Source organism: Odocoileus virginianus, chromosome 19, assembly GCF_023699985.2.
Source record: "Odocoileus virginianus isolate 20LAN1187 ecotype Illinois chromosome 19, Ovbor_1.2, whole genome shotgun sequence".
In the NCBI taxonomy this organism is placed as follows: Eukaryota; Metazoa; Chordata; class Mammalia; order Artiodactyla; family Cervidae; genus Odocoileus; species Odocoileus virginianus.
In genome coordinates, this window is record NC_069692.1 from 4,723,120 (window position 1) to 4,735,943 (window position 12,824).

At 38.3% G+C, this 12,824-nt stretch overlaps 1 protein-coding gene across 4 annotated transcripts in view; it reads left to right on the forward strand.

Annotated features, from left to right (window-relative positions):
* The window catches only part of SLC17A5 (solute carrier family 17 member 5), a 73,271-nt gene that overhangs the window by 37,524 nt on the left and 22,923 nt on the right, over window positions 1-12,824 (forward strand). For all 4 annotated transcript variants that reach the window (XM_070480793.1, XM_020909722.2, XM_070480794.1 and 1 more), the window contains 3 exons: window positions 5,511-5,669; window positions 10,943-11,075; window positions 12,453-12,600. In XM_070480793.1, coding sequence (XP_070336894.1) covers window positions 5,511-5,669; window positions 10,943-11,075; window positions 12,453-12,600 — 440 coding nt within the window. The remainder of the gene's footprint in view (window positions 1-5,510; window positions 5,670-10,942; window positions 11,076-12,452; window positions 12,601-12,824) is intronic.

Consider the following 12,824-nt stretch of genomic DNA (forward strand, 5'->3'; position numbering starts at 1 on the left):
AATATTTAGTTGCTCTAACTTAGAACGTGTGTTTCATGCAGCTTTTTCTAAACCAATTTGTTGTTTCTTACATTTGACAGGAAAACATTTTTTTGTGAAGTTGCACATAGAAGATACTCAAATGTTATTGATTGACCTTACCCTTCCTATAGTCTAGAAGATTTTGCACATTTGAAACAAATACATTTTTGTTCTGTACTTTTGTGCTTCAACTGGTATTTGAAAAAGCTGTTTGAGCTATTATTACTTATTTAATGATACATTCTCTATATAAGATTCAAGATATCATTGATTATTCCTTTATAAATTCCCTTACTCAAATATCTTAAAGAATTTGCTCTCAAAATATTGGCTGAGCAGATGATCTGAACAGCTAAAAAATTTCCTTTCCAGTATATTTTCATTCATCAGCAGTGGCATTTTAGAAGAATGTGGAGCTCTGCTAAGAACTTTTATAGTGCACTTTGCCAACATTTAAGTATAATGAAGCCAATAGAGTGTGTGACATTGCATGATTGACCAGTCACCTCTGATAATAGCAAAAGATTATTTCTTACCTAGAACGTCAGAAAGAGCTGTTTTGTACTTTATTAAGGTCTTGCCTTCAACTTTTGTTGTCCATTATGGTAGCCACCAACACTTGTGGTTATTAAGTTTTAATTTAGGTTAATTTAGTTAAAAATTCATTTCCTCAGTCACACTAGCCATATTGCAAAGGCTTAATAGGGCTACTGTTTACCAAATTGGGCAGTGTAGATATAGAACATTTCTGTCACCATAAGTTCTATTAGACAGGGCTATCTTAAAATCTTGAAGGATTTTTTTAATGTCTGCCACAGCTAATTGGATAGTTTCTCCTAGAAACATTTAAAAATTCATCATTAATTTGAATGTTTTATAAATGAAGGGTTTCCCCCCTAAAATATAACTTGTAATGTGGAAATATTGTAAATTGATCTCATAATTCTCATTCGGAGAAAAGAAAGCTGTTGTTTTATACTCAGTTTACAAATGAACACTAACATTTACATATCATATTCTTCTTTCCAAATTTCCGACTCTGTGGGCTTCATATTCATGTAATAAATAGCTATTGAGATCCTACTACATGTCAAGCTTATATGTTTGGCCTACAACTGGTCTTTCCCCCCACCCAGCTTTATTAAGATATAATTGACATTATGTATGTTTAAGATATACACCTTGATGATTCGATATACTTAATTACAAAATTGGAGAAAGGAACAGCAACCCACTGCAGTATTCTTGCCTGGAGAATTCCAGAGGAACCTGGTGGGCTACCGTCTATGGCGTTGCAATGAGTTGGACACGACTGAGCAACTAACACACACATGCACGTGTTAGAAAGTGGTGCCCACGGTAGGGTTAGTTAACACCTCCGTCCCCTCAGTTGATCACCATTTCTCTTTTGTGGTGAGAACATTTAAGATCTACTTCCTTAGCAGCTTTCAAGTACATGATAGAGTAGTGTTAGCTATCCTCACCATGCTGTATGTTAGACCGTAGCAGTTGCTCATCTTGTAACTGGAAGATGAGTTTCCCCCTCTCTCCAGCCCCTGGCCACCACCATTTTTTTCTGTTTCCATGAGTTTTGAGTTTTTAATTAGTTTATTTATTTAGTTAGTTTTTGACTGCACTGGGTCTCTGTTGTGGCATGTGGGCTTTCTCTGGTTGTGGCGAACGGGGGCTACTCTTCGTTGCCGTGTACAGGCTTCTCGTTGTGGTGGCTTCCCTTGTGGCAGGGCTTGGTCTCTATTCCACAAATAAGCTATACAGTATTTGTCTTTCTCTGTATAACTTATTTCACTTAGCATAATGCCCTCAGGGTACACCTGTGTTGTCACAAATACCAGGATTTCCTTGTCTAAAGCTAACTGTCTAAGTCAGTATTTTCCAAGGGTTCCCAGACCACGGCCAAGAAAGGCTGAAGCTGGTTGACAAGTTACTTCAGGGTTCACAGCTGGAACCAAGATCCTTTTGTCTTTTACCCAATGCACAGGCATGCAAAACCCTTACCGGGTCCCTTGACATATGTTTGTAGATCCCACTGCCCCCAGAAAAGCACTTATGTCTGTGGATGGAGGCCAAATTGTTGTTAGGGGTGGGGAATAGTGGATACCAATGAGGGGCATATTATTTGGCCATCTTGCTGACATCAGTCTCCACGTATAGCTGGTCATGGTTGAGTGATTTTCCAAAAAAAATCAGATTATAGAAAATTCAATTGTTAGACTGTGAAAATATTCTGGTATGGCTCAGTTTGCTTCAATTTTCCTTCATTTATATTAATATAAGCAAGATTATGCCTAAATACTGGTGAAAAGCTACAGAAGCTATTATCAGAGCCCTATATTCTTCTAAAGCATCACCGTCAGTAAGTGTAAATACATAGTGGTAAGCATGTCTTAAAATTATTACATATTTTACATCAGATACATTTAAGTTATTTAGATCAGATACATTTAGGCTCATATTTTTCAACACAGGAATATGATTTCATTTCTTTTGTGAGTTTCAAAGCCATGTAAAAAGAACTATATTCCAAGTTCCTTTAAATGCTAAATTCTCTAGACTGGTTTTTTCCTTCCTCTTTGTCCTAAGATTTTCAAGCAAGGGGTGATAGAGCTCAGCGCAGCAGGGGGGAGGTTGCAGAATTCTTTACTACAACTGCTGCTGTGTTATGCTCAATCGTTGCCAACTGTTTGCAACCCTATGGACTGTAGCCCGCCAGGCTCCTCTGTCCATGGGATTCCCCAGGCAAGAATGCGGAGTAGCTTGCCATTTCCTTCTTCAGGGGATCTTCTTAACCCAGTAATAGAACCGGAGTCTCTTGCATCTCCTACGTTGGCAGGTAGAATCTTCACCTCTAGCGCCACCCGGGGAAGCCCCAGTTATTACAACAGTGGATCCCAAAGTGTGCCATACTTTGAAATCATCCATGGATGTTTCAAAAATATGGCCACCTACCTCCTACCCATCTCCCACCCACCTCCCAACCTGATTTAGTTGGTCTCAGGTGTGATTTTGGCTCTGGGGATTTTTGGCTCTCCTGGTGATTCTAATGTGCAGCAAAGTTTGAGAACCACTGCAGTGTAGAATCACCAGGGAAGCCTTTTAAAATATACACGTTGGCCCTCCACTCAGAAGTTTGACTTTGGCTTTGAATCAGCAAGTCTGGGGTAGAACACAGCCAACTGTAATTTTGAAGTGCCAAAGGTGATTCTGAAGTGTAGCTGGAATCGAGAAGCACTGCTATATAAGAATAATTGTCCCCTCTCCTTCTCTTCCCACATGTCCCCTACATCTTTGATACATGGGGGGAATCACAAGAGCATATCTACCAAATCAGATCAAAAGTCCCTAGAAAAAGGCTCTAAGGTTAATACTGGTTCTTCCCCTTTTTGAAATAATAGTGCACCCTAGGGGTGGAAACATAGATTGCTCCAGCTTTTGAAGAAGAGCAAAGTCTCAGTATACAGGAAATGTAAGGAATTGATTTCTCAGGCCAGTGGTCTCCAGGCTTTACTTAATCATGCATCAGTAAAGCGGGGGGACTTACCTGGTGGTCCAGTGGCTAAGACTCTGTACTCCCAATGCAGGAGGCCCAGGCTCGATCCCTGCTCAGGGAGCTGGATGCCACATTGCCACAAACAACTGAAGATCCCAAGTGCCACAACCAAGACCTGGTACAGCCAAGTAAATAAATACATTTTTAAAAAATACAGTGTGGGGGATAACAATCTGGACATATGCATATTTTTGTGGTTATCTACATGCACTTCTGTACTTTCATACATTATAAAATTTACATAAAGACAGACTCTTTAAAGGATGGGTAAGATGAAATAAACACTATATACATAAATTTTAATAGAAAAAGCTTTTGGTCACTTCAAAATTAATAATAATACATTGTTTAATGGGAATAGTGTGTTTGAATATGGAGTATTGATGAGCCTGCCATCATTTTGTTTGGTGTGGTAGCTGACAAAGGGCTCATGAAGAAAAGTGTCAACTCTACTATCTTCTTAGCATTCACTCATGCTTTCGTTATTAGACTTATGTTTACCTTCTCAGATGAATCTTTTGAAGACTTTTTTTTGTCTGCGCTGGGTCTCCTTTGGTGCGTGTGGACTTTCTCCAGTGGGGCCAGCAGGGGCTGCTCTCTAGGTGTGGTGCACAGGCTTCTCATTGCGGTGGCTTCTCTCATTGCAGAGCACGCGCTCTAGGTGTGTGGCCTCAGTAGTTGTGGCAAGTGGGCTTAGCCGCCCTGCAGCCTGCAGAATCTTCCCTGACCAGGGATCAAACCCGGGTCACTGGATTGGCATGCAGATGCTTAACCACTAAACCACCAGGGAAGCCCTTGTTAATTCTGTAGATCTGTTTTCATTAAAACTGGCTAATGAAACCCATAAATCCATTTTGAAAGGCAGGTATAAACTAAAGTGTGCTGTAATACTACACTGAGGGCAGACCAACAAGTAAGGACACCGTTAAACCCCTTTTGATTGGGGAAATCAGACAATATGACATAACAGACATATATCAGACAATATATCTGACATATTCCAGGGCCAACCTATTTGCTAAATATGAATAGAGCCTAATTTCTTGTTTTAAAATGAGTATAGTGAGTATGGATAGATCTAGTATGCCTTTCCACGCTGTGGAGGATCATCTTGCTACCCCTGGGATGTTTATACCCTGCTTTGAAGACCATTACTCCAGATTGCTACATAAAAAACCTTTTATTGCACAGTTCTTATAAATCACTGTAATCAAATAAAGATTGGAGAATGAAATATGAATTCTAATAGGACTTCCAGTCTCTTACCTTGGCCCTTATGTCAGCCTCTGAATTGGATTATTAAACTGTCCTCTATTTTTAAGATGGAGAAATTAATACTTCAGGGGACTTCTGACACTTCTAAGGCATTTTCAGTTTGACCTTTGAGTTCTAAGATTAGATTTCTGTTTTTTCCTTCTAATCTGAGTCATGGAGTTTCTATTGCAAAAGCGTTGTTTCAGAAACCTTAGATTTACTAGCCAAGATTGATAATGTGTTCTAGATGAAAGTTTAGCTGATAAGATACAGATTTAAACATAGCTCTGCTGTGCTGTACTCAGTCATGTCCAACTCTTTGCAACCCCATGGACTGTAGCCCGCCAGGCTCCTCTGCCTGCGGGGATTCTCCAGGCAAGAATACTGGAGTGGGTTGCCATGCCCTTCTCCAAGGGATCTTCCTGACCCAGGGATCAAACCCAAATCTCCTGCATTGCAAGCAGATTCTTTACCATCTGATCCACTAGGGAAGCCCAAGAATACTGGAGTGGATAACCTATCCCTTCTCTGGGGGATCTTCCCAACCCAGGGATCGAACCGGGGTCTCTTGCATTACAGGCAGATTCTTTACCAGCTGAGCTACCAGGGAAGCCCAAACATAGCTGTAGCTTATCCCAATTACACCTGGTGTTTGTCTGTTTTCTAGCTCTCTTCACAGAAGTCAGTGCCATGGATACCCATGCTGAAATCACTGCCACTTTGGTCTATTGTAGTTGCACATTTTTCTTACAACTGGACTTTTTATACTTTATTGACCTTATTGCCTACTTACATGAAGGAAGTCCTAAGGTTCAACATTCAAGAGGTAAGAAAAAATAAGCATCTACTTCTTATAGAGAATATACAGAATTTGTTCCTGTCTATGTGAAACTCAGTTATTTTGCATCTTCCGTTTTACTCTGGTATACTAAATTCTAGAGACTTCTCTTTTTAGCTTTGCTTGTTCCTTTCCTCTATGTGTGTTAACTCTTGATTCAGGGTGTCGTGGCTAGTATCCCCTTTAACTGTGAAGGTCTTACTAGTGCCCAGTAACATGCCAGGATCTCAGGTGACAAATACAGGTGGTAGTGTGTGTGTGTGTGCGTATGTGTATGTGTGTATGTTAGTCACTCCGTCGTGTCTGACTCTTTATGACCCCATGGACTGTAGCCCACCAGGCTCCTCTGTCCATGGAATTCTCCAGGTAAGAATACTGGAGTGGGTAGCCATTCCCTTCTCCAGGGGATCTTCCTGACCCAGGGATTGAACCCTGGTCTCCTGCGTTGCAGGCAGATTCTTTACCGTCTGAGTCTCCAGGGTAGCCCTGCAGGTGATAACTGTATTCGCTTCTAAAAGGGATGGTGGCAGGAGTCTGCTGGCAGCCGAGTGGGGTATTGGAAGACACGAGATTATTGTACAGAGGTTGCTTTATAATGCTCTCCAGGCATTGGCAGAGCTATAGTTGTAAAGCTGTCTAAGTCAGACCTCCCGAAAACTGTCAGTTCCTTCTGATCTCATCAAATGGAGACAATTCCTATTATCTCTATGTTGATGGATTTTGTCTCTAAAGAAATTGAAGAAAAACATAAAGAGAAAGAGGCAGAGTTCGTAAGAAAACTTGGTAGTGTTTTTTGTCTTCATATGAAGAATGAATCAAAGGCATAAATGTTAGGAGATAAAATGATAAAACTCTTAGAAATGTCCATCTTTGTGACCTGGCACTGGACAACAGCTTCCCACATATGACCCCAAAAGCACATATGACCAAAATAAAAAACTGATAAGTTGGGCTTCATCAGAATTGAAAGCTATTTTGCCTCAAAGGATATTATCAAGAATGAAAGCCCACTGAATGGGAGAAAATATTTGCAGATCATATATTTGATAAGGAGTAAGTATTCCAAATATGTAAAGAATTTATACAATTCAATAATAAAAAGATAAGTAACCCAATTTTTTAAATGGGCAAAGGATTTAAATAGACATTTCTCCAAAGAAAATATGCAAATGACCAATAAACGCATGTTAAGATGCTCAACACTATTACTCAATACAGAAATGGAATTCAAAACCATAATGAGACACCACTTCATGCCTATTAGAATCAAAAAAATAAAATAAAATAAAACAGAAAATAACAAGTGTTGGTGAGGATGCAGAGGAAACAGATCCCTCATACATTGCTGGTAGGATATGAAGTGTAGCTGCCATGGAAAACAGTTTGGCAGTTCATCTGAAAGTTAAACATAAAGTTACTATGACCCACTAATTCCATTCCTGAGTCTATACCCAAGAGAACTGAAAACATATGTGCACGCAAAAACATGTACATGTACACAAAAGCTTATAACATCATTATTCATAATAATCAAGAGGTAGAAACAACCCAAATGGTATCAGCTGATGAACAGATAAATAAAATATGGTATGTTCCCCCATCCCCCCAATAACTGTTACTGAGCCAGAGGGGAAGCCCTGGAAGAAAAAGCAGCAGCCTGGGTGGTGAATGTAAAGACAGTAAGGCTGAGGGCACAACTGCAGGGGTTACATGGACCTAACGCCATCAACACTGTTCAAGTGAACCTGCAGTCACCTCACTTCCAAAGCATACTGAAAACGCTGGCCACGTGGACCAAACCTTAGACTTCACCTAGACGGCTAAGCTGTGAAGAACTCTCCCAGCTACTTTTGAAAAACAAAATCCATTATACTGAAATATATCCACCAGTTGCATTAACAGAAGTTAAACTGAACTGAGGTTTTACCCATAGCTTGGGATGGATTTGTTGCAAGCAACCTCATTTTTCCTAAGCTCTCTGTTAACAGAGCTTGACTGTAGTCTCCTACCGTAGTGACAAATTGCATGCAAATTTAAGGATCAAGCCACTTGATGCTGCTTTTTTGAAATTTTCCCAGGAGAACTATAAAAAGAATGCAGTATCAATAGTTGACTGGTAATTAGTATATGTACTCAATTGCCTTCATTTATTTTTCATTAATTTTTTTTAGTTCTGTACTGAGAGACTTTAGAATCTTAAAAAAAAAATAGAATCTTTTTTCTTGGCATTTTCATACCAAAACAAACAAAAAAAAGGCATTTTCTTTTTGAATCAAAATTAAAAGAAATGTGAATAGAGTTTGAAAATAATTCTCTTGTTATATAGAGCCTCTTTTTTAATGGCTTTTTCCTTGAAAAATCAGCATACTGCATTCATGAAACAGCCTTTGTTCAAAATAAAGCTTGATTTGAGATGCATTGTATTTAAATTATAATCTCATTAATTAAAAAATTTAAAGATCTGATCATTTGCTTTATTATATAAGTTTAGTTTTGTTAGTTATAATCACTTGTACTTTTTCCTCATTTTTTCCTAATGTCCCTATTTCTTACAGCTCAGTGAGGTTGAAGCAGTATCTGTTAGCCTGTTTTGAATATTGCCATTTTGGAATCAATTTTTAAAATAAATGAATACAAGGAACTATATCCTTGAACAGAAAGCTTAATAACTATGGAAGACAGCCACGGACGTATATATGTGGTATAAATGTTGAAGATTTTAGCAGTTTTAGGTTGTCCAGGGAGTTTTTACCACTGGAATTTTAAGTGGAAAAATTCAGTAACTAGTGATTGTCTTAGCCCAGCAGAGGACAAGGCCAAGATCAGAAAATTCTCTTTTCTATTTGCTACAGTTCATTCATGTGTAAGGTTCTGCCACAAACAACAATAGATGTGGTCCCACTCTGCAGAATTCTTTTTGTTTTTGGTATCTCTTATTTAATTAATTAATTTATTTATTTGACTGAACTGGGTCTTAGTTGCAGCATGTGAACTGTTAGTTGTGGCCTGTGGGATCTAGTTCCCTGACCAGTGATTGAACCCTGGGCCCCTTGCATTGGGAGCTGGAGTCTTAGCCACTGGACCACCAAGGAAGTCCCCCACTATGCAGAATTCTAAATGGAAGAAATTTAAAGAGGAAATTACTCAATACCAGAAAAAAGCAAAAATACTCAGCCGTGGAAGTGGAACTGGAAGCATGCAACATCTGAAAATAGATCACAGACTGTGGGAAAATTTCAGTTTTTTCTTAAGCACACTTAAATTTAAAATATTAACAAGTTTTGCTGATCTATTCCATTAATAATGCTTTAGAATTATTACCAGATTTATTAGATAGATAGAATGTATTTATTAGATAGATGGGATTTTTTTATTAGACAAATAGACTTTATTTATTAGATAAAATTATTACCAGGATGGGGTGGACATATATACCTATGGTCGATTCATGTTGAACCATCACAATATTGTAATTTTCCTCCACTTAAAATAAATTAATTTTTTTAAAAATAAAAAATATTTCTCAAAAGCTTAAAGAGAGTTAATAGTAATAATAAAATCAACAACTGCAGCAACAGAGAAAAAAGAAACAAAAATCCAGAACCAACTACAGAACAAATCAAAATACAAGAAGAATAATAATTGTTTTTCCTGGAAAAACAATTATTATTACCAGATTTTAATATCAATGATAAAATATCTTTCTACCTTTTTGGTGTTTGTAAATCTCTAACAGGTGTACCCATCTCTCTCAGACTAAGAAGTTTTCTTTTTTTAACTTTTTACTTTGTATTGGGGTATAACCAGTTAACAGACAATCTTGTGATAGTTGCAGATGAACAGCAAAGGAATTCAGCCAAACATACATGTATCTATTCTCCCGCAAACTTCCCTTCTATCCTGACTGCCACATAACATTGAGCAGAGTTCCCTGTGCTGTCCTTGTTGGTTATCCATTTTAACTACAGCAGCGTGTACACGGCCATCCCAAACTCCCTAACTGTCCCTTACACCCATCTTCCCCTCCCCCAGCAACCATAAGTTCATTCTCTTAAGTTTGTGTCTGTTTCTGAAAAACCTTTGTTTTTGTCAGAATTGGATCATTTAGGCTTGGCACCTCAGGTTGTGCTTAAAGGAAAAATGAACAGAAGAAAGAAATATTTTTTTTGAGTAGTATGCTTTCTTCATTTTACAGAATGGGTGATTTCCTGAAAAGCAGTCACATCAAAACAAATAACACATTTCCATGCAACATTCTGTTTCATATCTCATGGTTTTTTCGTTTTGTTTAGGAAGTGTTGTAAAGGAAGAGGGGAAAAAATAGAGCTCTCTCTATCACCCACCACCTTTGTCCTCTGCTCGAAGCATGTGTGAGTGCTCCAGGCACTGTTTTTTTAAAACTGCATCTTCCTTATGTTGCGTACTTTAATTTCAGAACAAAATAAACAAAAAACCCCAACATTCAAACCCCATGTCAGACGGGGAAAGGAATAGAGCTTGAGGCCCTTGTGTCCTGCCTTAGACAGGACAGAAATCAAACCATTGGACATCAGCAGAGGGAGCTGGTGGGTCAGGGCCACTGCCAGGGGAGCCGCGGGGACCCGACACAGAGGGGACAAAGTATGATGGGAAACTCCTCATCTGCTTCTTCCATGCGTCCTCGTCGCCCTGGACGGGGGCGGGGGGCAGCCCTGGGCTCCTCTTGGGTTACTGCACCTTCATCAGTGCCCGGCACTGATGCAGTTGGAGTAGGTCTGGGCATCCTCAAGCAAGAAGCCAGAAGAGAGCAGCTTCTAACAGCATCTGGATGGTGCTCACTTTAAAATAATTCGTTAAGCTGTACATTTGCCTTATGTGATTTTCTCTGAATTTTATTTTATAATTTTTAAATGTTTTCAAAATAAATAAATAAAGACTGTCCCGAGGGAGAAAGCCCTAGGCTAATAGGAAGACATCCTCTCTCACTGAAGCTAGAGCCCAAATCCCAAAATAGCATTCAAGATCACCCTAAGCAGACTAGACTATGGGGAGTCTAGTTCTAGACTCTGGTTCCCTGTGAGACAGGCTCTCTGGGACTGCACTGAGCTGAATCCCATAATCCTAAAAACCAAACTTATTTACTATATTATATAAAAATTAGCAGAATACTGCTATGTATTTGCTTTCATGTGGTGGTAGGGGTATGTGTGTATGTGTGTGTATATGTTATTTTGGTTCTTCTTCCCTCCATAATTAATCCTGGATCTTCTTATTCCTTCCAGAATGGGTTTTTATCTGCAGTCCCTTATTTAGGCTGTTGGTTATGTATGATCCTATCTGGTCAAGCTGCTGACAATTTAAGGGCAAGATGGAATTTTTCAACTCTATGGGTTCGAAGAGTTTTTAGCCTTATAGGTAGGTAAAAATGAATCATGTTGTTTTGGTTTACAATTATTTACTGTGTTTATGTTGGAAGGCAAAGTAAAAGTGATAATATTAGTTATTTGTTCACATATCAAAACAATATATTTTAATGCATGTAGTACATGTCTGTATAAGATGGTTCTTTTTGAATGATGCATTTTGAGGATTAAGATTTATAATATCCTGTTATCTCTACCATACTCTTACAACTATAAAAAAAATGGCTTGCTTTGCTGAATATCTTCCCCAGAATTTTTATAAATCATTTTGTTTGTTTTCAACTCTAAGTTTGCAATGAAAATAAGAAAGTCTCCATCCCTTTTCTATTTTAAATTTCAATCAAAAATATATATTAGCATCATTATAGCAAATGAGGACCCATAAATCAAAGAACTCAAAGGAACCTTAAATAATCGTATGTTTCAGACTCTGATTTCAGAAAAGTGAATTTTAAAATGATGTAGAACAACTAATAAGTTCCTTGGTTGCAGTATCGACAAATACAACATTTCCATCATCACAGAGAGTTTCTGGATGGCCCTGCTATAGGCTCAGGAAACACAGCAGCTGCTCATTACATCCCTTCCTATATTACTTTTATGTTATGCTTAACTGCCTGTAATAATCTCCACATACCACTTCGAGTTGTCAAAACCTAGATGGAGTATTTTCCTAACCTTATCTAACAGAGTTTATTGTTTAGTTTACCTTCTTTGGTTATGTGAATTTTGAATCATATTCTGTATCAACTGTTGCCTCTCTCTGGAACCATATGTTTTAGTCATTCTCTTGCTCTTTTCTCAAACACTGTAGAACGTTAGCTGAGTCCTGGTCACGTGTAAATTTAATAACATTGCATAAAGAGATTTTTTAACTTTTATAATAGTTGCATTAATCCTATATATTTTCCAGCACTTTTTATTTCAGTTCAATTCAATTCAGTCCCTCAGTCAGTCGTGTCTGACTCTTTGCAGCCCCATGGACTGCAGCACGCCAGGCCTCCCTGTCCATCACCAACTCCCGGAGCTTGCTCTAACTCATGTCCATTGAGTCAGTGATGCCATCCAACCATCTCCTCCTCTGTTGTCCCCTTCTCCTCCTGCCTTCAATCGTTCCCAGCATCAGGGTCTTTTCAAATGAGTTGGTTCTTTGCATCAGGTGGCCAAAGTATTGGAGTTTCAGCTTCAGCATCAGTCCTTCCAATGAATATTCAGGACTGATTTCCTTTGTTTATGAAACTATAATTGAAGCTGAGTCTTCCAGGCAGTACAATGTTTTTACAGTAGGTGGCAGTAATATCAAATTAAAGAGTAAGCAAATACTAATGCTGGGGCTTCTTTTTTTCTTTCTATAACGTTTTAACTCCAGGGATGATTGGACCTGCGGTATTCCTGGTTGCCGCAGGATTTATAGGCTGTGATTATTCCTTGGCTGTTGCATTCCTAACCATATCAACAACACTGGGAGGCTTTTGCTCTTCTGGATTTAGCATCAACCATCTGGACATTGCTCCTTCGTGAGTACTGATTTAAGACTGGTTCAGATTAGCTTTAAGTTATTATTTAAATTACTAATCATTATTTAATCATTACTAATCATTAATTGTAGTGACTAATGCATAACATAAACTTTACTATTGATACCGTTTTTTAAATATTTTAGAAGTTCTAATGTATTTTTATTTATGTATTTATTTATTTTTGAACTTTTAGTTTTGTGCTGGGATACAGCTAATTAAAA